Raw genomic sequence first — 24,436 nt, forward strand, 5'->3', positions numbered from 1 at the left:
ATAGCTAAATTGCCTTATGGCCAATTAGTTACGTGGCACAAATATTTGTGGCAAAAATCCTTGCATCAAGGATGCTACAGCGAAAATACCTAGTACGTCCCAGAACATCACTGCTTTTTGAGAACTTGGCCTTCACTCTATTTCCTTCTTAATGCCCAGCAGTCTGTAGAGTGTAATGGTGTCAGAGTGAAGATTTCTCAGAAGTTTCCCATATCATCTGTAGGATTTGCATGGCTTTACCTATTGCCTAGCTCTGGTCTCAAACACCCACAGACTACACACCTGAGAAAAGTAGTGAGGTTTTAGTTTCAAGATTTGCCCATTCAATAATACTTCACATAAATTATCTTCTTTCTTTTTGATATCTGTGTGCTCTTTCTCAACCCTTGGGGGTTGCTGAAACATCAGCATCAGTAGTCAGATTCCTTACTTTTTAAGCCTACAGAGGGAAAGTACCGGGAATGAGAAAAATTGGATGGTGACACTAAATGACAAACACTTTCAAGTTGACTTGTGCCTTTTACAGCAGGCTGGCAGTTCTCATCTGCTTGGATTGAGTCATTAGCACTTTTAAGGTCTGGATAGAGGCGAAGTTGTGGAGGAGTCTGCTCTGAAACTCATCTGATGTAGAAAATTCATACACTAAAACAAAAAATTGACCATAGATATTCAAGTGTTTCACTCTTCCTGACTCCAAGCCCGTATCTCCTTCATTGCCTCGTTTCTCCACTCCCCAGCTCATCATACCTCTTAGTCACCCTCAGAACCACACAAGGGCAGGGGGTGTGGCCAAAGAGGGTGAACATCAGTTAACAGACTTCACTGTGCTTCCCCTTTTACTCTCAGATACTTCCAGGATCTCTGAAGAGGGAAGACACCAGAAAACAGGTAAAAAACTATTTTGTTCTCTTTTGCATTCAGCAAGCAAGCATGGAGCAGCTACTGCGTGCCAGGCACAGTTCTTGGGGCTGGTAGTATAGTGAGGACCCCCACCCTCTCTTGCTGTGTTACAGCAGGTTGTAGAGCTCCATCTTTGAACATCTCCCGGCTGGGCTTGGTGAGTCTTCTGAGAACAGGATGGGTCACTAGATGCCCAAGAGGGAAGCACAAACTCAGGGAGGCTAGCTCTGAGGTCCTGAATGGTATAGCCTTGTCCTGAGTCTTTGTACCTAATGTCTTCTGTCCCTAGCTTCCAAGTTCCACCAAGCCCCAGCAGTCTTTCGATTCCAGGCCTGGAGCCCACTTCTTGTGCCCCCAGAGACTTTCTGGAGCTTCTTCGGGTAACCACGCAGCTCCTCTGCCACTCATCCTGGAATTCTTAAGCCAGTTCTCAGTGAGGGCATGGCTGGTGGCTGGTGGCAGCTAGGGGTGCAATGGCCCAGCTACCGGAGGCTAGTCTTTGCCTTGGGGCATGGAAGTTGGCTCTTGCCACTGATCTTGTAACAACTCAAAGGGTATCCAAAGTGCATCTCTCAAAACACTGACCCTGCAACCCTGCCAAGATTTTCATGGAAAACATAAAGTAGTTTCCATGGCTAAAGAAGTGTGCTCTAACAATCATGCTGGGAGATGTACAACATACACACACACTGTGCTTGAAGGGTTTGAAAAGACCTGCAGTAAATAATCCTATTTTACTTTTTAAAAATCAGCTTCTCTCAAATGGATCTGACCTTGAAGACTTTTTTATGTGTAACACTGTTAGCACCTACAGAGCTGGTTATCAACTCTGCTTAAAGAGACTAACCCAGTTCTGACCCCTAAGCCTTACTCCTTACTGCCACTAAGCCTAGCAACAGACCCCTTCCTGCTTTCAGCAAGCAGCTTAGCTTCCCCATCCCAGGTACTGGATACTAACAGACTTGGGCAGAAGCCACAAAGCCGGTGGGTGGGTGGGTGGAGGAGTCAATGTGTGGGAAATGTTGGCTGGGTGGGTGGGAGGGGCACGGATTTGTGCTGAGAACGGAGACACACTCTATGAACACATCCTGCCTGGCTCCCTGGGGATTGGCACTGAGGGCACAGCCATGCAAATTGGGACTTAAATTTAACTTTATGTAAATGTAACTTTGTAAAGAATATAGTAAGGTGGCAGGTCAGTTCACTGCAGAGAGAGAGATGGAGAGAGAGAGAGAGAGAGAGAGAGAGGAAACAGTTGCACATTGGCAGCCCTTGGACTGCCTCTAGTCCACAGACAGGTTTTGTTTGACCAACACCATGCTTGTTTGTTTTTTTTTTTTAAAGCAGGACATTTCACATGGCAATCTGGCTTCTTACTTCTCTTAAAACAGAGGGAGATCAGGCAGTGATAAGCCTACATTCCCACTTGGCAATAATTGCCTCGAACTGAGATAGCCATCCCCTTTACACAAGGCATGACCCATGACCTTTGTCTCCACCTGGTGGATTTATGTTTTCTACTCAGTCCCTGGGGACATCTGAGAGGGACCACATTCTCCTAAGTCCTTTCAGACCCTGTTATATGCTCTCCTGATATCATACTTAATTATTGGTTTTAAAGCTATTTTTCTCCTGGTCTTTAAAATCAAGTTTTGGCCATGTCTCTCTCCTATGTAAAAACCTTTACTGGTTGCCCCAAAGTGAGCCTCAAGTTTTCCAGGGTCTGGCACTTTTGGTACTCAGTCGTCTGGTGCTACTCAAAGCTTGAGCGCTGGTCAGGAAGTTTGTGCAATGATGGATGGATGGATGGATGGATGGATGGATGGATGGATGGAAGAAAGGAAGGAGTAACGGAAAAAGAGAGAGGCTAGCTCAACAGCGTTCTTGGGCTGATGGGAGAGGCATAGCATATCCAGAGAAGGTCCCATGTTCATCCAGAAGCCCACACCCCACCATACAACAAGACATGGGCTTCCAGGGATTGAGGACAAGGGGTTAGAGCTCAGTGGATGAGCCAGAAAAGCTGTCTGGAGGAAGTAAGTGACCGGATGCCTCAAAGACATACTCTTTCCACCCCAGGCCCTCGCCTAGACACAACACCATGCATCTCCTCAGCCCCTTGCTCCTGCTCCTCGGTAAGGACTGTGGCCTGGGCTGGTACTTAGGTTCTGGGGTGACTGGAGCTGGAGAAGAAGGAAAGATCTGGGGCAGAAAAGAGTAAATGTGGGGTAGGGTGGGCAGTGAACACATGTGTATGTATGCTTCTTTCTTTGTGTCTTGCTCTCTTTGTGTGTGTCTCTCTTTTTTAGAGGGGATTCTTTACTCCTCTGAAAGCTCTCCATGCCCCTCAATAATGCTTTCTGATCACTGTGGTGAGTTCCAGAATACCTGGCTTTCTCTGACTCACAAAACTGGATGTTTGAGCTCCCGAAGACCCTTTACGCCTGGGAGGGGACCTGCGTCTGGATTCCCTGCAGCTACAAAATCCCAGGGGATGGAAAGCTCCTGGATAACCTGACTGTGTACCACAATCATAAGTATGATACCAAGGCCAAGGACTTCAATGGGACAGTCCTCTATGTAAAGAAAAAGTCAGGGACATCTGACCCTCAGAAAAGAGTGCAATTCCTGGGAGACGACAAATCCAACTGCACCCTAAACATCCACACAGTCAATGCCCAAGACAACGGCATGCTGGGGCTGAGGGTGACGTCGGGGAAGGACAGATGGATGGAGACAATAGCCCTCAACATCTCTAGTAAGGCCCTGGGGGACGGGGCCCTCTGCTCGGGCACGGGCAAGGAGGGAAGTGGGAAACACAACTCCTGGGACAGGGGCCCCAAAAGAGAATTGCCTGCAAAGGCCAGGCAGGGGTGCCAGTGGGCGACTCAGGCAGCACAGACATGGGGCTGTTCCCAAGCTGGAGCATGAGCCCTTGTTCCTTCTTAAGCATCCCACCTGCCACTCAGTTTCTGCCTGTTCTGTAATCTGGATTGCAGGTTACCTGATTTTTCAAGAGGAGATAAAACTTTAGATTTTGAGTAAAATCTTGTAGTGTGTTAATGTTGGCGTTTAATTCTAATTGGTTCTTCATGGCTAACGACACACACATGCAAGAGGCGGATCAAACACAGTTCTGGGGCCTGTACTGTGCTCAATCTGTTTCATAGCCTCTCTCAGCTGGGTGGTTCTAGGCAGCCCTGTGCCTGGGGTGAGAAGTGTGGCTTCAGACCCTGCAGTCTGAGGGTGGCCCGGCCCCATGAAAGCTGTGATTGGCTGCCCACAGTCCTTGTCTACTAAAGGAACCCCCTAAAGCAATGCTGTGTTGAGGTCATTAAACAATGCAGTCTTGTCATCAAAGCTAAGAAATGTATGTTGAACTAAACTGCATGTTGAAATTCACTTAGGGGTGACATGGAGAGCAATTGTGAAAACATTTAGAAAGCAAACATTTGACAGTGACAATAAAATAAGTACAGAATATAAAATATAAATCCTAAGGAGGTTCAACACTTGACTTTCTGTGGGGAGGGGGTGGTGCTGCAGCCGAGCAAAAGTGATTCACAGCAGAAAAAGGCAGGCCGGAGAGAGGTAAATAGACTGGGAAGGGGTTCCTGAGGAGTTATTTGGGGCACAGCGTCTAAAGCCAGATGTAAGAGGCCGGTATGCAGCAGTCCTCTGTCTCCCAGGCTGCCATTATGGTTCTTACTCTTTTGCAGAGACAGCTCCCCGACCTCGCATTCAGCTCCCTCCAAACATCCAGGAGCTAAAGGAAGTCACTCTAACCTGCCAGCTGGATTTTGCCTGCTTTGGGTACCAGATCAAATTGCAGTGGTCCCTGGAGGGGTCATCACATAGCTTTCCCTCTCTCCTCTCAATTTCCCTGACCACCAAGGCTGTCTTTACCCAGAACCAGCTCACATTCCAGCCAGACTGGACCAACCATGGCAAGAAACTGACCTGTCAGCTCTGGAAGGATAACGCAGATGAGCTACTCTCTGAGGAAACAGTGCAGCTAGATGTGAAGCGTGAGTCTCTCCAATGCTCTTATGGGAAGGATGAGAGACTTGTCCTCTTCTCCCAACACCTCAGTGAGCACCCAGAGTAGCAGGAACCTCCACGGAAGAAGCATAATCAGTCTGTGGGTCCCTGAAGCTGGGGATGGTCCTGACATAGCTGGGTTCACTCCTCCACCATCCCTACTGTCAGAAATCTGATTGATTTCAGCATCTGCTTTGGTCTAAAAGAATAAAATATTTTAATCTATCCCCAAGCAATGAGAATTAATCACATGATTTTGGGATCATCTTGTTAGGTTTTATTGTTCTTCTTTGAGGAGAGAAGGGAGGAATTTTTCCATGTGATTATTTGTGCCTCATTTGTTCATTCATTAGATATTTTTTGCAGATCTACTAAGTGTGAGGCTTTATTACGGTTGCTGGGGAGATGGCAGTGAGCAAAATTCTTGCCCATGTGGAGCTAGCATTGCAGTGGGAAAGACAAGCAATAAAGACATCAATAAAGAAATAGAGAACATAAGAGTAATTAGTGCTAAGTGTATTAAGAAAAAAAAATAAAGCAAGTTTTGGGCAGAGGAAGTAAGAGATGGAGATTTCTGTGAGGCAGGTGAACTTGAGCCGAAATTTGAGTGAAGGGAGGGACTGAGGTAGGCAGATAATTTCAAGAACATTCCAAGAAGAGGAAATTCTTAAGGTAGGAACTTGGTGTTTCTGTGCCAAGAAAGGGGCCACAGAGCCCCAGGACCATGTCTGAGGGGCTCAGTATAGGACGGGATGGTTGAGAGAAACCGGGGCTCTTGAGCTTGTGGGCAACAGTCAGGGTTTTGGGTTTTATTCTCAGTGAGGACTCCACTGAATTTTTTCAAGCAAGAGAGAGGCAAGGTCTGGTTGACAATGTTAAGAATGCTGCTGGCTGCTGGTGGAGACCAAACCTTTGGGAACTTGCGGTGGGAAGAGCAGAAGCAGGGGTGGGAGGTGTTGACAGTTGCCACCCTTCACTTGTTGACAACGGCAACAGTGAGTGGCTGCACACCTCGCATGCTCCATGCAGGCCACTGCTTTAACGGGAGAAAAGCTGGGCAACTAACTTCTCACCACTTTACACCCTCTGAGAATTCTCTATCCCTCTCCCCCACTGTCCCTCTCCTCCTCCAGACACCCCAAAGTTGAGGATCATGTTCAGTCCTGGAGAAGCCATTGTAACAAAGAGGGAATCTGTGACCATGGCGAGTCCTGGAGAAGCCATTGTAACAGAGGAGGGATTTGTGATGGTGATGGATCATGGAGAAGCCACTGTGACAGAGAAGGTTTCTGTGACCATGAAGTGCCAGATCATCAGCAGCAACCCACAGTACTTGAATGTGTCCTGGTTCAAATATGGAGAGCCTCTGAGTGGGCACATGCTGCACAGGGAGCAGGAGACACTCACACTAACTCTGTCCCAAGTGACCAGGCAGATGAGTGGAAAGTACTGCTGTAACGCCTGGAATGCTATAGGCTCAACAAACTTAGAAGTGGTCCTCAAAGTGCGCTGTGAGCCTCCTGGGAGCTGTGGAAGGGCAGGCAGGGAGTTAGAGGGGTGGAACCAAGGCCCCTGAGAGGTCAGCAGGAGAGGCCTCGGCTCACCTCCCCCTCTTGCCTCTGCCCCTTTTTCCAGATGCTCCAGAACCTTCCACAGTTCAAATCACCATCTCACCAACTAAGGAGGGAAATCCAGTAAGTTTGACTTGTATATCACAGGCCTATCCTCCTCCAACAAACTATACCTGGTATTGGAATAAGATTGAAGTGTCAAGAACAACAGTCAAGACCCTCCAGATCCCAGATGTCCGCCTCGGGCAAGCTGGGAATTATTCCTGTGTGGCAGAAAACAGTCTTGGTCTGGGGAAAGCTGGCCAAGCAGCTGAGTTGGATGTACAATGTGAGTAGCTACAGAGCCTGTGGGTTCTAGAGGGAGAAGATGGAAGTGGGTGCAGGAGGAAGGCAAATGAGTGGAGGGGATTTCTGGGTCCTGAGCCCAGAATGGGCATCAAACAAAATCCAGGGTCTCCTGACATGTAATCTTCTTGGGGTGGGCGTTCTGCTGCTGTTCACAATTGTATTCTCCGCACCAAAATAAGGCCTGACTGGTGGTAGGTGCTTAGTAGATGTTTGCTGAATGAATAAGCTGCACAATGTTAGGGTCCCATGAAGGACACAGAGAATTGGCATCACTAAGCAGTGGCTGAGTCCCAGAAGGGTTCCTGAAGCTTTGAGGAGAAATGAGGTTAAATGTGTCATTACCTCTCCATCATCAGACTCTGTGAGCCTTATCACTGAGTTGAGCTCAGGACAAAGAGAATTCATAGTTTTCATCCTTGGACCCTGGAACACCATTTTCTGGGCCAAATATGCGCCAATCTTGAACATCTAGACAGGCTGCTATATGATAGAAGCAGTAGCATTGATGTTTATTGAGTGTTTACTACAGTGCTCTAAGGACATCATCTTCTTTTCTTCTGGCAACAATTCTATGGGGTTAGATACTCTTAGGACCCCATTTGACAGATGAGTAAACTGTGACTTTCAGCTCATGATCACACAGCTCTAAGTGGCAGGGCCTGGCAGTCTGGCTCCACAGCTGTGCATTATTATCACTATCATTATTATTATTATTATTATTGCCACCACCACCACCACTCATGCTGCAGCCATCTGGCCATGTGCCCCAGACCCTTGTGAAAACCACAAGCAGCGCCACATGTTCTCTGCCAGAGCTGTGCTCCTAGCTGATGCACCATTCCTCCTCTAACCACAGCTAGGCCAAATGGGAAGGGCAAGGTCTCTTTCCTCATATGGATGCAAGAGGGAAGTGTGAGCCTTCCTGTGGTTAATTTAGGAACTGTACAGGTGCAGGGGACAGGTAGAGGGAAAAGAGGAAGTGGAAAGGAACAGGTATTATGAGCAGCTGACTTTTCCTCACACGTTTCTCTCTTTTTCTCCCAGATTCCCCCAAGAATGTAACCATGATGATTCAAAACCCCACACCAATTCGAGAAGGAGACAATGTGACCCTGTTCTGTAACTACACTTCCAGTAACCCTAGTGTTACCAGATATGAATGGCGATCCCAAGGCTCCTGGAAAGAGATAATGCCTGGGGTGCTGATGATTCAAAAAGTTGCCTGGGATGCCAGTCAATTTTCCTGTGCAGCCTGTAACCAGTGGTGTTCATGGTCTCCCACTGTCAACCTGCATGTCCAGTGTGAGTGGCCTAGGCAGGGGCATCTGGGAGGTGGCAAGGTGAGATACTGGGCTTTAAGGGTGAGGAGACTGGAACCTGGACCAGAATCCTCACAGGGAATCGAGGGATGAGAGTCAGCACCAAGGAGAGAGGAAGTCCTGGGGAGAGGAAGAAGGAATGGGACCCAAGAGGTCAGACTGAGGCCCTTGCTTTCCAGATGCCCCCAGAGGTGTCAAGGTCCAGCTGATTAGCCCTCGTTCTGAGATTCACTCTGGGCTCTCAGTCGTCCTCCGATGTGACTTCTCACATAGCCACCCCACCGATGTCCACTTCTTCTGGAAGAAAAATGGAATCTTTCTGAAGGAAGGAAAAGATCTGCACTTTGATTCCATCTCTCCAGAAGATGCTGGAAATTACAACTGCTTGGTCAACAACTCCATAGGACAGAGCATGTCTGAGGCATTGAAGCTCCACGTACTGTGTGAGTGGCTAGACCTGGAGACTAATAGGAGAGAATCTGGCTACCTGGATCCTCACTTTGCTTCTCCTTGCAGATGCACCTAGGAGGCTGCGGGTGTCCATTAGCCCTAAAGACAGTGTGATGGAGGGGAAGAAGGCAGTACTGACGTGTGAGGGTGATGCCGACCCTCCCATCTCCCGGTACACCTGGTTTGACTGGAATAACCAAAACCTTCACCATGATGATCAGACACTGAGACTGGATCCTGTGAAGGTCCAGCACTCAGGCGCCTATTGGTGCCAGGGGGCCAACCGACTAGGCAGGGACCAGTCACCCCCCAGAATCCTCACTATCTACTGTAAGTCCCCTTCCCTCTTGATCACCCCTGTGGCTCTGCCCCAAGGCTGTGCATCCCAGACCACCTACCCCTTATTCCCTCCATCCCCCGTCCCAGCCCTGCCTGTATGCTCAAAGGCACACCCTTCCTCCACATGGCTCACCAGTCTTCCCTCCTTCCTGCCCAGTCTCTCTCGACTTTTTCCAGGAGGTTTCCCTCTCAGTCTGTTTCTACCTTCCATGTGCCCTTGAGTTCCTACTGGGTCCCTCCCTCTGTCACTATCTGTATCACCCTTGTTTTATCTTTTGAAAATTATGTGTTTTTTTAAAAAAACATTTTACAAGTACATAGTAAAAGATTAAAACAGCATGAAAGAGCAAATGGTAGAAATACAGACACCTCTCCTTTCTTTCCCCCTGAAAACTCTACCCTTCCCCTAAGTCTTCACTGTTGGATAGTGTTTACATCTCCTCAGAGAATTCTTTACTTGCGCAATATGCATCTGTATCTACACACCTTTCATTATGCAAATGGTGGCAGGGCTCACACTTTGCCCTGAACTTCCTTCTTTTCCATGTAATAACATCACTTGGAGAGTGCATATACAAGGTGTCTAAAGAGCTTGGAAACATAGGGAATGTATTAATTTATTTGTTATAGTTTTTCAGATTATTGTTTGGAGCCATGATTTTAAAATTAGAGGATCATTGTCTGCAAAGTTGGACACTAAAGGAAAATAGCTTGAGCACCTGACTTTGAAATGTAATATATTGTATAAAAAAATGTTTCCTGGGTCTCCCACTTTGCAGACACCCCGGAAACTGGCCTTTTTCCTCCTAAGGGCTGCGCTATATTCTAGTGTATGGGTGTTGCTTAACTCACTACCCAGTACCCTCCTCAAGGCGTGTATACCCTCTTGCTTGGGGCACCCCTGCAAGGAGAGTTGCAGGATAAATTCCTATACAAAATTGCTGGGTGAAAGGACAGTGATTTGAAGTTCTAATAGTATGGCCAAAGTGCCCTCTGAAGCAGTTGTACTCATTTATGAGATGCCCCTGCCCATCACAAAGGAGGAGCTCCTCATGAGAAAGCACTATCCTCCTAAAAGCAGGTCCACAGGGCAAAGACTGGCTTCTCCCTCTTTGTCTGTGTCATGTCCCCACCGGTGGAAATCATACAGGCAAAAGGACACAGCTCTACAGAGAGAAGTCGGGGATGCCCTCGAGGTGAATGTCAGGGCAGAGTGGTCTGGTATCTGGCTGAGCCAGTGGCATCAATGGATGGTACTCCTTTCTCCACCAGATAGTCCGGAGACCATCAGCAAGCAAGTGGCCCTGGGAATGGGAATCTGCCTGGCCATCCTCCTCCTGCCACTCTTGGGAGTCAAGCTTCAGCGAAGGTGAGCGCTTCACACTGCCCTCCTCCCCTTCCCCCGCTTCTCCCTCTTCCCCTCCTCTTCCTCCTCTCTCCCTCAGCCAATTCCAGGGAGTGACTCCAGTGACTCCGTCCTGCAAACCCCAGCTTGCCCATTGCACAGAGTCTTGCCCCCATGCCCTTGATCCTCACTGAGCAGACCTTTATTTCTTAGCTGGAAGAAGATTCGGAGCCAGCAAGAGCTTCAGGAAAACTCCAGCGCACAGAGCTTCTTCGTGAGGAATAGAAAGGTAGGGTGGAAGAAAGATAAAGTGCAGGGTATGCCTTGAAGTCAAGCAAGGAAACAAAATGAAAAGGAGGGGCGTGGAGGCCAGGGAATAAAGAGTACTGTGGAGAAGCCCAGGCTGTCAGTGGCCAGGGGAAGGGAGCTGTGGTGGGGGAAGGAGGGGTGAGAGCTCAAACCTTGTCTCCCTCACAGGTTAGAAGAGCCCCCCCCTCTGAAGGCCCCCACTCCCTGGGCTGCTACAACCCAGGGATGGAAGATGCCATCAGCTATGCTACTCTGCATTTCCCTCTCGCCGAGGCTGACACATCAAGGATTGGGTATGGAGGATACCAGGGAGGTGACAGCTGCACCCTGGGAGGGCTGTGGGGGGAAAAAGTCCATGTCCCACCTGCCATCTTTGTGCCAAGCTCATGCCAGGCATCGACATATAAGCATTTTCTCATTCCAGCTCCACAACAAACTGCCCCCTTCAGTAAGTAATGGTCTCAGGAATTAGACCTGTTCCTTCAAGCCAGAAGAAAGTATGCCCACGATCAATCTCTGTCACCAAAGTTAAGGGCATGACACATACATTCACCCACTCATTTGACACATTAGCTCCTACTGCAAGCATTAGGCATATACATAAAGGGCTGAGAGGATGGGGTGCTCCTGGGGTCTGGGGGAATTAAGAGAAGGGGGAGAGTTCATGAGAAATGCTTCATTTGCAGTCATCTATCTGCCCTCTCTTTCAGAGAGGCAGGAACCCCAGAAGCTCAGAGAACTTCCCTAAACAGGGACAACACGGTCACTTACTCTGTGGTGCTGAAGCGTCAAGTGGTAAGAGGGCAGGGCTGTGGGAGGCGGGAGAGTGGAGGACCTGGTCCTGGACGGGGAGACTTGGGTGGGCTCAGTGGTGTCAAAGGCTGGGCAGTGGAGAGGTTGCTCAGACACAGGGAAGGCACCTCCCCGTCAGAGATGGCAATGGCTGCCAGTGTCTGGACCAGAGTACCCCTGCTTGGGCACTTGATCTCCTAGTGCAGTCAAGGAGAGAGTGGCAGAGAAAGAAGATGGTAGGAGGATAGGGACCATGAAGCCAAGCTGACTGTGATGTGGGTTTTTCAGGGCGACTATGAGAATGTGACTCCAGATGTTCCAGAAGACGAAGGGATACATTACTCGGAGCTGGTTCATTTGGGGCTTGGAGAGCGGCCTCTGAGACAAGAGGGAGTGGAATACGTGACCCTCAAGCACTAATGAGTCAAACTGGCTGAGGTGGCGGTGCCTAGGGGCTGTAGGAGACAGGGCAGTCATGGCCCATGCAGCCCCTGCTGTTCAGCTGGGAAGTTACATAGCCTACACACACACACACACACACACACACACAATTACTGTGCCCAAGTTGGTACAGAGAACTCTGGGCATGGCCCAGAGACAGTCTTTCTTCTTGGCATTCGTTACCCCAACCATCCAAAAGGGCTGACCCTGGTTTTTCTCCACTCTCCTTCCCTCCCAGGGAACTCATCTAAACATTTAGGCTGCACTGGTCAAAGTCCTCTGCCCTTTCCCAGCCATCTGTCACCACCCACCCCCTCCTATTTCTCGTCCTTGGCTGGTTATATCCCTACTGGGATCAGCTGGTGACAAGTTTTTCTTCTATCCTTCCCCCATCCCCTTGACACTCCGCTCCTGCCCCACTTTGATGGCTCTGCTCACTAACCTTATGCCTAATTTCTGCCTCTAGAGCAAAGTCCAGGGAAAAGGGCAGAAAAGAGGTAGAAAGAGGCACTGCCTGGCGCTGGTTTCTCCTCTGTTGTCTGCGAGGCATTCCATGGAGAGGATCATGCAGCTGCAGCCCGACCCTCAGGGGCCTTGTGGTCTGAGATAGACACCAGTGTGGAAAACATGTAACAAGCACAGAGCTGCACAATAAAACATGGCTCAGATATTACTTCAAGGGATCAGTGAGCTGTTTCCAGTCTGTAGAATCAGAGGAGCACGGGGACGTGGGGAAGGCATCATGGATGGGGCTTGGGGATAAAGGATAGGAGTCAAGGTAGTTTCACGATCAAATCCTCAGACTGATGAGCCTGTTATCTTGTTGCAAAGCATGCTCTGGGTCTGAGTCTGAGTCAGCCTCTTCTATTTAACTAACTGAACCACTGTGGGCAAAGATCACCAGCTTATCTGAGCCTCAGTTGCTTCCTCTGTAAAGTGGAGATGCCTATTGTGCAAGTTCAAGAAAAGAAATGATGTATAACCTAACATTGCTGGAGTCTCATTATAAGAAGCCTCACCCAAAAGCCAAAAGTCCCCCAAACCAAATTCCCATCTTATTTGCAACTCTTGAAGAATGTAAAAAGGGCAAGCCAATTCATTACTCAGCTGTTCTCAAAAGTGACTTACAATCCACAGCTGCCTTGAGAAACCTCACAGGTTTTCTACCTTCCACTGGCACCGCCCCCCACCCCCAGCTCCCTGTGATGTTCACTCATTACGACTTCCCAGTTAGGTCCTTCCAGCTTCCCTTTCACTTCTTAGGTTTGATCTCTCCCCACCCATTCTCCTGCTTCTGCCAACAAGCAAATGCCCATTCACCTTAGGGTGAGGGATGTGTGGCTAATCAATCAGCAAGAAGAGGACCGCAAAATTCCTGGCCTATGGTAGGTGCTTCAAAAGTGCTGCCTTTTCTTCCTGCCCCTTTTCCAGTCTGCTCAATGCTGAAAGCTCTCAAAGGGAAGAAGAGTTTCTGGTCATCCTCAGAATTATGCAGAACAAGACACTGATTTCTTCAGTCTACTCTGTCCCACGTTTGATTTCCTGTGAGCACCACCAGTTTTTCTAGAGCAAGAGGAGACTCCAAGAATCATTTAAATGAGAAGGAGGGGGTTTGGGGGTTTCTGTATTGAAAATGAAGTCCAGTATCATTCAACCATTCATGTGGCAGACATTTCCTGAGCATATAACAACGCATCCAGCTCAGAGCCAGTTATTGGGGTACAAAAAAGATATGACAGCCCTGACCAGTGTGGCTCAGTTGGTTGGGCGTCATTCTGCAAAGTCAAAGATCACTGGTTTGCTCCTAGGCACATGCCTGTGTTGCAGGTTTGGTCCCTGGTGGGGGCATTTATGAGAAGCAACTGACTGATGTTTTTCTCTCATATCAATATTCTTCTCCATCTCTTCCTCCCTTCCTTCCCCTCTCTCTAAAAATAAATAAAATCTTAAAAGATATGACATAGTCCTAATTTGGGGATCTCTGGGGTACCCAAAGAGTTTTAGGGAAGGGTCCCTTTGGAGAGGCTGCTGGAGTCAGGCCTGAGCCTGACGAAACTTGTCTCAGGCTTCCTGGCAACCAGTGAGTACCTTTCCATCTTGTCCCTGAGTCTGGCTGCTGACGTAAATCTACTTCATGACCAATTGACCAAGAGATGTGGCCACTCATAGGCACTGCTGAGGCATGCACAGCAGGTGTCCAGGAAGCTCTAGGCTTAGACTCTAGGCCATGGACAGCCTTCCACCCAGCCCCAGATCTCACTGCCCTCCCAGGACCGAGGCAGATGACTCTTCAACTCCCTGAGCCACTACTAGGTGTGCAAAAAGCAGTGGACAGAGCAGACAGAGATCTTGGCTCTCACTGACCAACATTCTAGCAGAGGAGCTAGCAAATCTGATGTCTCTAACAGTGAGTGCTCTGAATAAACACAACACAAGATGAATACAGAGAGATGGGAACAGGGGAGGGGTCTGTTTGGATGGAAGGATCAAGGAAGGCCCTCTGAGGAGGTAGCTCTGGCCAGAGACCTGAACCATCAGGTGGGCAAGCTCGGAGCAGAGATCCTGAAGACTTGATGTCTCGCTTTACACCCAGTTTTGTTCTTCACCCAAACACTTGTTACAGGAGGTGAAATGGCACTGCTCTTGATTTTTCCCTTGGTTCTGTCAGTTTCTCAGTGTTTTCCAAAGAGAAAATCCTAAACAAGAGGTGGCAAGTTCTACATTTCAAGAGAAGGGCTAAGTATCATCAATGGGACTTGGAAGGGAGGCTACCAGAAACCAATTTAATGACTGAGGTAGAAAAAGAAAATTAGATTGTTTCTTTGGAGGGAGTTGTTGATATGCTGTCCCCACCTGAAGCCTGGTGAGAAGCACTCGAAGAAAACCACTCAAAGAAGCTTATTTACTTATTTGGGTGAGTTGGAATGTGGGATGGGCACAATAGCTTGGTGACCCTCATGCACACCCAAGAAAACTGAAGTCAAGAGGACATGTTGTCAGTCTGAGACAGCAGATAGAGACAGAGAGAGACAGAGACAGAGACAGAGGTAGAGGTAGAGATAGGGATAGGGATAGGATAGGGACAGGGACAGGGACAGGGTAGAGGTAGAGAAAGAGGGAGACACCTGTAAAGTCAGAGAGAGAGAGAGAGAGAGAGAGAGAACAACAGAGACAGCCTCAGAGCATTTTAAATCTGACTGAGGAGGTCTTCCTGGAAGGGCAAGGTGATCCCAGCAGGAGGTAAATGGCCGAATTCCCAGAGGCTGAGAGAGGAAAGCTAAGCAGACAACTGGAGCACACACTGTACCAGTCAATGTCCCTACAAGGGCCCAGAAGGAGCCCCCTTTGACATCCATGCAGCCAGGGAGGCAGAGTGGAGACCACAACTGGGTTAGCCTCGTGCCACCAAACCAGATTTGCTTGTCCGTTGTCTCTCCTCCTCCCCCTCCTGCTTACACCGGAAGGGTCAGAACCAGTGTCATCAAGCCAAAGGGGAAAGAAGAGGGAGAATGGAGTGCTCTCCTCACAACACATGCCCACACCTGTGCATGGCAGGGGACGAGAGCACAGGCTGTACTTCAGAATAGTTATTTCATTCTCCCACATAAAAATGACCAAATTGAGATGCTGTGGGTGACTAAAGTGACTGGAGGCCTGCTCAGGAACTCCTCCAGGACTAGAGAAAATTTTACCCCAGGAAAGGTTTGAACAGGGTGTTGGGGGGTCAGAGGGGCGCAGATAAATCTGTGTTCCAGTTGTGTGTTACCAGTCCTGCTCCTCCAAGGTGCTGGCTCTGCACTCTGCACTTACCCAGGAAAATTCCACATTTCTGCCATCTCCCCTACCCGTGTTCACGTCATTCTAGACCTTACCTCCTTCCATCTGGCCTCAGCTCCTGCAGGAGATGCCCCATTAGCTGCTCATCCAGGCTGCTAGTGCCTTGGGCTAATGGCCCTGCCACCCCACCCTTCTTTTCCTTCTGGCTCACTGCGCATCCCAGGCACCCTCCCTCAGCCCAGGAAGGGGACTCGTGAGCCTCAGAGGCAGCTGGCAGCACAAGAGGTGAGTCCTTCTTTCTGTGGCTCCTCTTTACACCAACAATTATTTCCCGCACTCTCAGATCCCCTTGCTTACGGTGCCCCTGAAGTCAGCTAAGGTCATTCCCTTGGGTTTTCTCCTGAGGCTGCCTTTGTCTGCCCTTTGCTGCAAGCTCCACTCTACCCAAACCCCAACTTCTTCCCTTGGCTAGGAGCTACCACCGACCCTCCACTGCGGGACAGGTGATCCACTGTCGGGGAGCAGCTCCTTCTCTTTCCAGAGAATTGGGGGGGAGGAGAGTACAAGCAGACATCTAACTTCCATGTCTAAGAAAAGCACATACTGTGGAGCCCAACTCTGTTTTTAATTCTATCTACCCCTTCTCTTCCCAGAGTCTCCGAAATTAAGCAGCCTTCACGCTTCTGGTACCTGCAAGATTTTGTTCTATCTTCTGTCAATCCTCTATCACATTTATCATTTTAAGAGAGGATACAGTGGAAGGAAAGCAGAGGACTGAGGGCGAGCAGCCTCACTTCTCGTCCAGGCTTCCCTGCTAACTGGCTGCCTCCTCCCTCCGTGGGCCCCTGTCTCCAGATGGCTTCTAACACCCTGAGCAGTGCTGAAGCCAGTTTGTGATTCCAAGAGTGTCCCTCTTCGGGCCTAACATCTGACGGCAGGAAACAAGTGAACGCAGGAGTCCATTAGGCCACTGTGACCCATGGACCTGCCCCCACAGCTCTCCTTTGCCCTCTATGTGGTCGCATTTGGGCTGGGCTTCCCGCTCAACACCCTGGCCATCAGGGGTGCCGTGACCCATGCCCGGCTCCGCCTCACCCCCAGCCTTGTCTATGCCCTCCATCTGGGCTGCTCGGACCTCCTGCTGGCAGCCTCCCTACCCCTGAAGGCAGTGGAGGCCCTGGCTGCAGGAGTCTGGACTCTGCCAGCCCCGCTCTGTCCGGCCTTTGCCCTGGCCCACTTTGCTCCACTCTATGCAGGTGGTGGCTTCCTGGCTGCCCTGAGTGTTGGCCGCTACCTAGGAGCCGCCTTCCCCTTGGGCTACCAAGCCGCCCGGAGGCCCTGCTATTCCTGGGGCGTGTGTGTGGCCATATGGGCCCTTGTCCTCTGTCATCTGGGGCTGGTCTTTGGGTTGGAGGCTCCGGGAGGTTGGATGGACAATACCACCAGCTCCCTGGGCATCAACATACCAGTCAATGGCTCTCCGGTCTGCCTGGAGGCCTGGGACCCAGCCTCAGCGGGCCCTGCTCGCCTCAGCCTCTCTCTCCTGCTCTTCTTTCTGCCACTGACCATCACGGCCTTTTGCTATGTGGGCTGCCTGCGGGCACTAGCCGGCTCAGGCCTGAGCCACAGACGGAAACTAAGAGCAGCCTGGGTGGCTGGTGGGGCTCTGCTCACACTGCTGCTCTGCTTGGGACCCTACAACGCCTCCAATGTGGCTGGCTTCCTGCGCCCCAACATGGGAGGCCGCTGGCGAAAGTTGGGGCTCCTTACAGGTGCTTGGAGCGTTGTGCTCAACCCACTCGTGACAGGCTACTTGGGAGGTGGGTTTGGCCATGGAACATCATGTGTGGCAAGAATGAAAGGGGGTACAGCCCAGAAGTAGTAGCCACTGCTAGAGAGAAGGAACATGCAGCAGACCCCAGCTGCTTTGTTAGGCCCCTGGTGGGGGCTGCTCCAAAGGCACGGCAGGGTGGCCTTGCCTGGGGGCACCCCTGGAGCCACTTTCAGGAAGGACTGCACTGGGAAAGACTGCATCTCAGTGGGAGAGAAGAGTGGAGAGCAGGAGCTGAGTCACAGGAGAAAGGTGAGTTTATCTCTACACACAACAGCATGACTCCCCTGATGTGCCTCTTCTCTCCTTGGTCCTTACTTGCCTGTCTGCCCATGTGCTATGGGCAGAGGCCTTTCACCAGTGGGGAAGGAGGGAAGTTTGTTTCTAATCTAGAGGAACTGCCCCTCTGATGGTACACTTTGGGAGATGATACTCCTAAATCTTTTCCTAGGAAAGAACAAAATTTCTGAATGAAAGAGGAGGCAGGAAGCAAAATAAAGGCACTGTGATACCATATGGAACTCACAAGGGGGCAGCATTGGAACTATGAACAGGAAGTTGGAAGGGATGGTTCAGCAACACCAGAAATAGTTACAAACAAATATAGATTCTCTAACATGTGACAGCCACCATGCCAAGTGCTTTACAAGTGTTGTCTCATGTCATCTGCACACAGTCCTTTGATTTAGCCATGCAGTTGTGGTTTAGATGGGCAGATTGTTCACTGTATGAGGGTGCCAGGGAGAGGGGAAAACACTGACTGAATTCTAGCCTGTACTTTGCCCACCAAGCCATGCGCTTGGCTCGGGGTGGCCTCCATCTGGGAGAAGCAGCATCTCATTCTAATTTGAACAAAAACACCACCCACTCCTCAAACGGGACACTGGGTACACAGCAGGGCTGTGTTCACCTGGAGGGGGCACCTTTTCCTAATTTGCACAAAGGTACTGCATGAGTTAGCTACAGATCTGAAGCCATTATAATCTTCATTTTGCAAGGTGAAGAAATTTGCCCAAGGTCCTACAGCAAGGAATGGGTAGATGTAGGATGTGATCCTTTAAGGCAGGACCCCCAAAGGTCAGGAGACATTTGGAAAACTTGGGCTATTGGATTAATGTCTATCCTTGGGGTCCATTTTGCAAAGATGAATGGTGGCATGAGAAAGTGGGCAGAAGAGAGTGGACATACAGGAGACAGACGCTTGGGCATCTGCTCTGATGAGGTCTTGTGTAGGAAGCCTAATTGTTCCTCTAATGATAGTAATGCCGTGAACATACAGGAGCAACAAAAGTGGTAGCTGTGTGCGAATTGGTTTATACAAGTTATCTCTTTTCATGTGTAAATGTCTACAAGGGCAAGGAATTTTGTTTTATTTGCTGATATATCCCCAGCACCTAGAAGAGAATCTAACACATAGTAGGTTGTCAGCAAATGTTTGCTGAATGAATGAATGTTCACGATAGCCCTCCAAAGAAAGTTTTATCATTTGTTTTATAAATATGGAAACATACCAGAGAAGTTAAGTAACTTGCCAGAGGCTCTGTGGGAGGCAGAAACAGTTTTATTCCCTGTACAGTGGTGACACCAAAGAATTTTGGTAAAAGCTCAGGTGGCCCCACTGCCCCTCCCAGTAACCCCAAGGACTACTCTTTCTCCCAGTGCTCCAGAGCATGTGCTGCTGGGCCACTTCTTCCAGTTACTTGTGGCTCCCCCTCTTAGGGGAGATTTCAGTTCCTCCCTGGAGCCAATGGGGCCTCCTTGCCTGACCACCCTTGGCATCGTCTCCTGACCATCGCCGCTCGAGCCCTAAACCTTCTACCAGTTGCCCCAGCAGGTCAAGCCTATGCACCCACCATTCCTTCCGCCTGCAATGCTTCCTCCAGTGCTGTCTGTATTATCCTCCCACTCAGCCTCTACCCCCACACCCCTATTACCAAATGTAAGCACCACGGCAACAGAAACTTTGTTTTGTTCACTGCTGTACTTTTAATAGCTTATTTGACATAACATTTTTATATAATAAAATTCACCCATTTGGAGTGTACAATACAGTGGTTTTTAGTAAATTTCCTGAGGTGTGCAACTATCATTATAATACAATTTAGAATATTTTCATCACCCTAGTACGACCCCCAAGCTCATTTGCAGCGCATCCCATTTCCACCTCCACTCCTCAGGCAACCAGTAACCTACTTGCTGTCTCTATAAATTTGTCCGTTCTGGACATTTCATATCTCTGTCTTGTTTCGCTTAGCATAATGTCTTTGAGGTTCATCCACATTATAGTACACATAGGTATTTCATTCCTTTTTATTGCTAGATCATGTTTTATTGTGTGGATATGCCACCCGGTTTATCCGTTTGCTGGCTGATGGACCACCGAGTGATGTTTCCATCTTCTGGCTGTTAGGACCGGTGCTATTTGAACATTTATGAACAAGATTTTGTGTGGACGTATGTTTTCATTTTTCTTAAGTAGATACCTATAAGGGAATTGGCTCACATAGTGAGTTTATGTTTACGTTTTTAAGAAACTGTCAAATTGCTTTCCAAAGTGACTCCACCATTTCATATTCTCACCAGCAATATGTGAGGATTCCCATTTCTTCACATCTTTCCCAATATTTGGTATTATCTGACGTTTTTACTTATAGCTATTTCAGTGGCATGTGAGTGAAATGGTATCTCATTTTATTCCATAAATATTTGAATGAATAAATAAATAATGTCTGAAGCTGGACAGAACTTGGGTTTGAATTCTGGTGGTGATACTTAAAAGAGTTGTATTACCTGGAGCAAGTCACTTCCACACTGGAAGGCACGAGGATTTCAAGACATAATGGTGATACCCTGAGAAGCAGAGTATCTGCTATAGATCATGTGCCCCCTAAAAGGTAGCTGCTATCATCATCACCACCATCACCATCACTATTAATATTATTATTACCCTCACCCCAGAGACGAGTTCACACCAGTAACTGGGACGATGGCAGCTAACATCTGTTGAGTTCTCATTGTAACATGTCAGGCTCCCTTCTAAGCATTTGACATGTATTAATTATTTAATTTACAATATAACACATTAGACTGGTACTATGATTATCTCTGTTTTAGATGAGAAAGCAGAGTTTCAGAGAGTTTAAGTCACTTGCCCCCCATTAGAGTTAATAAGTGACAGAGCTGACATTGAACCCAGGCCTCTGGCCCCATACTCTCCATCACTGCATTGTGCTTCCTGCCCTTACAAGACACACAGGATGAGTGCCACTCTAGAGAAGCAGATACATGCAACTGGAGAATCAGGGAGGGAAGGACGAAGTCTGGCCCGGCTTGGTTAAGGCATTCTGTCAGAGGCTGCCCTAGCAGCCAGGCCTACATGTGTGGAATTTGCTCTTCATTTTGCATACTGTGCAGCTCTGCTAACAGAGCTAAAGGCATCTTTTGTCCCGTCGCTCAGCAGTGAGTGACGTCATGGCCACTGCCAGGTCTTTATAAGTTCTGTCAGATGAATAGCTAACTGCATTTGTTCTGGAGGAACCCTCAAGGTGCTGAGAGGCAGAACACTTGGGTTCTCAAACAAGCAGGTGAGTACTGGTCCCTGAGTGGCTATATGGACGAGCAGCTTGATGCTTGCTTTACTGGGGCCAGCAATAGGAGACAGGCCAGCTGGTCCCACTGGAGAAAGCACCAGGGGGCATGAGGAAGTGGGGCTGGTGACAATGTTGCCTGTGTATTGTTGAGATGCTGCTGGTGCAAGATCTCCACCCACACTGTCATCTCTCTTTCTTTCCTCTCTGTCTCTAGTGGCCATTACCATGGACACAAGCCTGGACTGGTCCTTCTTCCATGGCAATCAGTGGCTCTGCTTCTCCGTGTACCTCTTCACCTTCCTCGTGGGGCTCCCCCTCAACCTGGCTGCTCTGGTGATCTTCGTGGGCAAGCTGCAGCGCCGCCCGGTGGCCGTGGACGTGCTCTTGCTGAACCTGACCCTCTCGGACCTGCTCCTGCTGCTCTTCCTGCCCCTGCGGATGGTGGAAGCAGCCAACGGCATGCGCTGGCCCCTGCCCTTCATCTTCTGCCCTTTCTCCAGATTCCTCTTCTTTACTACCATCTACCTTACCTCCCTCTTCCTGGCAGCTGTGAGCATCGAGCGCTTCTTGAGTGTGGCCTACCCACTGTGGTACAAGACCCGGCCCAGGCTGGGCCAGGCTGGCCTGGTCAGCGGGGCCTGCTGGCTCCTGACGGGTGCACACTGCAGCGTGGTCTACGTCACTGAATTCTCGGGGAACTCCTCGCACAGCCAGGGTGCCAATGGCACCTGCTACCTGAAATTCCAGGAGGATCAGCTGGCTGTCCTCCTGCCTGTCCGGCTGGAGATGGCTGTTGTCCTTTTTGGGGTGCCCCTGCTCATCACCAGCTACTGCTACAGCCGCCTGCTGTGCATGCTCAGTAGGGGAGCCAGCCATCACCGGCGGAAAAGGGTGGCAGGGCTTGTGGCAGCCACACTGCTTAATTTCCTCGTCTGCTTTGGGCCCTACAACGTGTCCCATGTTGTAGGCTACCTCCAGGGTGAAAGCCCAACGTGGAGAAGTTACGTGCTGCTCCTCAGCACCCTGAATTCCTGTGTCGATCCCCTGGTCTACTACTTCTCATCATCGGGGTTTCGAGCTGAGTTTCAGAGGCTGCTGGGTAGGCTGACTGGGATCTGGGGCCTTTGGAGGCAGGAGAGCAGCTTGAAACAGAAGAATGACGGAGGAGAGGGGCAACTTCAGGAGATGTCCAAGGTAGGGAACAAGTAGTGGACTCTTTGAGAGCTGTGGAGTGGGTGGCTGAGTGGCCTGGACTAAAAGACATCTCGTCCACAGGGCAGTTCCTAGCTCAAGTCAGGCGGGACCTGAGAGTGGCAGTCGGGGACGGACGCAGCCAGCGGGGAGCGGGCACCCAGCCTTCCTCAGGATGTGCTCGCCAAAGCCCAACTCTTGATTTCACCATGCTGCCCTCCCTGCCCATCTCCCCACATGCTATGAATTAGGCCCTGAGGAGTAGTCAAGGTGAGAGAGGGCTCTGGAGATAAATGAGTTCCCCACGGCAGCTGGAGAGCTCCTGTGCTTTCCTGAGTGTAAAAGAGGAGGTAAGAGCAGTGTCCAGCATCTGAGGAAGCTGCCCAGGGACTTGGGACAGGAGAGAAGCATCTGCCCTTAAGAGCTGCTGACCCGGCAGGCCAGGAGTGCGGGATGCAGGACTCCAGGTACGAAGGGGCATCCTGTTCTCCTGTGGACTTTTGCGAAAGTTTCCATCATTCAATAAATTCGTATTTTCAGGGACATTTATGAAAAATGACAGAACAAAAATTACCTAAATAAATTTGATAGCAAGTATTGTCTTTCCTTATTCTGTTTTTTTATGGTATATGTGGGTCAGGTGGAATTGGTGGATGGAAGGATAAAACACCTAGACTCTGAAGGGAAAGGGCTAAACAATAAGATGCTTGGATGCTGGGAGGAGATCTGGGCTGGAGGGACAACAGTAATGGCCGACATGTTATCTTCTTTAACCCTCTCAATTACCATGTGGCAGGTAATTATTCTATTTTACAGATGAGGGAATGGGCTTAAATGGCTGCATAAATTATAAGATGGTCCTAAAATAAAATGCCATTAGAAAAAAATATAGTAGATATGTATATTCTGACATGGAAAGATCACCCAGGTGATAAATAAAGTTTCAAAACAATATATATAGTGTTATTCTATTTATTTATTTACTTTTGAAAACTATACATTTGTAATGTGCATATATGGGTCTAAACAAAAGAAAGATTGCCCCTAGGAAGGGAGAAGTGTCAGGGAGAAGTAAAGAGGTATTTCACAGTTTACTTCTGGGTTGTTTTATTGTAATAGAGATTTATTCATGCATTATTAAACAATTAAAAATAATTAAAGCCCTAATAATGGAAAAACATTTACCACCTTGATTCTAACCAAGCTGGAAGAGAGGGCACAGAAATTCAAGTTGTCTGAAAAATCAGTGGTGCTGTGAGGTTAGCTGAGATCATGAGGATAAATCATTTAACACAGTCAGGCCTTCAAGTGCCCACCCCTCAAACCTCAGGCACTGAAAACAGGAAGAATGTCTTCTCTGAGAAAAATGAGGGTGGCATCACTGGAAGAGAGGGGAATGTGGGCAGGACACGCCACCAGGTGATGACCAACAGGGTAGATGACCAGGAAATGTGTGGGAAGGCCTCATTAGTGGAGGGCCAGCACATACATGCTCTTGGACAATGCCGTTTCTCTTGCTGACACAAGATCAAAAACATACCCCAAACGGTGACCATCAGGATAATCACACCCAGACAGAGCCCTTCTGACCAGCCTCATGTGCGCCAGTCGCAGAGACTCACCAGCAATGAGTTCAAAACATAATAGACTTCTGGCACTGCTCCATCAGTCTCCCCAGACTGGCCTCTAGCCACTGCCAAATGCAGGCACAGGATTTCCCCCAAAGTGGTGGGTCCCTATGGACCCTTGAGACACATGACAACAACCTTTCTGGTACTGTATCATATCCTTTTAGGAGGAGCCTCCTATCATAACAGCTAGAGAGAGATTTTTAAACATTAACTTAGAAAAAAATATGGCACAGAGCCAAGGCTGACCCTGTAACAGTAAGAGTCTGGCTCATAAGCTTTCTACAGTGAGGGAGAAAAGGTGTGGTTGTAGCTGGTGCACTTGGGATTGCTCAGAACTGGCCTCCCTGAAGGCCGGCCTCACAAGTGAGAGCGTCATTCCTTTGCACAGTGTGGCTGACACAGGTGGAGACCGTGGCACTGGCCTGTGAGATAAGCAAAGAGCAGAGCGGGTGGTGTGCTTTGCAATTTGGAAAAGATTTCCTCCATAGATGATCTCTTTAACTTGTAAAATAGGTTTGAGGGATTGGCATCATTCTGCTGTCTTCACAGACGACAGCACTG

The 24,436-nt window shown here is 49.1% G+C and overlaps 3 protein-coding genes across 3 annotated transcripts; all 3 read left to right on the forward strand.

The window, feature by feature from the left end:
• Window positions 1-844: 844 nt before the first annotated feature.
• CD22 (CD22 molecule) lies at window positions 845-11,955 on the forward strand. Its single transcript, XM_054588858.1, has 12 exons — window positions 845-888; window positions 2,980-3,035; window positions 3,278-3,658; window positions 4,620-4,928; window positions 7,905-8,162; window positions 8,359-8,622; window positions 8,696-8,959; window positions 10,241-10,337; window positions 10,527-10,602; window positions 10,791-10,915; window positions 11,333-11,417; window positions 11,703-11,955. The coding sequence occupies exons 2-12, from the start codon at window positions 3,002-3,004 to the stop codon at window positions 11,832-11,834; spliced, it is 2,025 nt and encodes a 674-aa protein (XP_054444833.1). The 5' UTR covers window positions 845-888; window positions 2,980-3,001; the 3' UTR covers window positions 11,835-11,955.
• Window positions 11,956-16,611: 4,656 nt separating this feature from the next.
• Window positions 16,612-17,514, forward strand: FFAR1 (free fatty acid receptor 1). The gene has a single exon (XM_054588859.1). The coding sequence runs from the start codon at window positions 16,612-16,614 to the stop codon at window positions 17,512-17,514; it is 903 nt and encodes a 300-aa protein (XP_054444834.1).
• Window positions 17,515-21,278: 3,764 nt separating this feature from the next.
• Window positions 21,279-22,262, forward strand: FFAR3 (free fatty acid receptor 3). The gene has a single exon (XM_054588860.1). It carries the CDS (start codon window positions 21,279-21,281, stop codon window positions 22,260-22,262), a length of 984 nt encoding a protein of 327 aa, XP_054444835.1.
• The last annotated feature ends 2,174 nt before the right edge of the window (window positions 22,263-24,436 follow it).

This window comes from Pteronotus mesoamericanus, unplaced genomic scaffold (assembly GCF_021234165.1).
Source record: "Pteronotus mesoamericanus isolate MK-2021 breed Mesoamerican mustached bat unplaced genomic scaffold, CSHL_Meso_final scaffold_165, whole genome shotgun sequence".
Classification (NCBI taxonomy): Eukaryota; Metazoa; Chordata; class Mammalia; order Chiroptera; family Mormoopidae; genus Pteronotus; species Pteronotus mesoamericanus.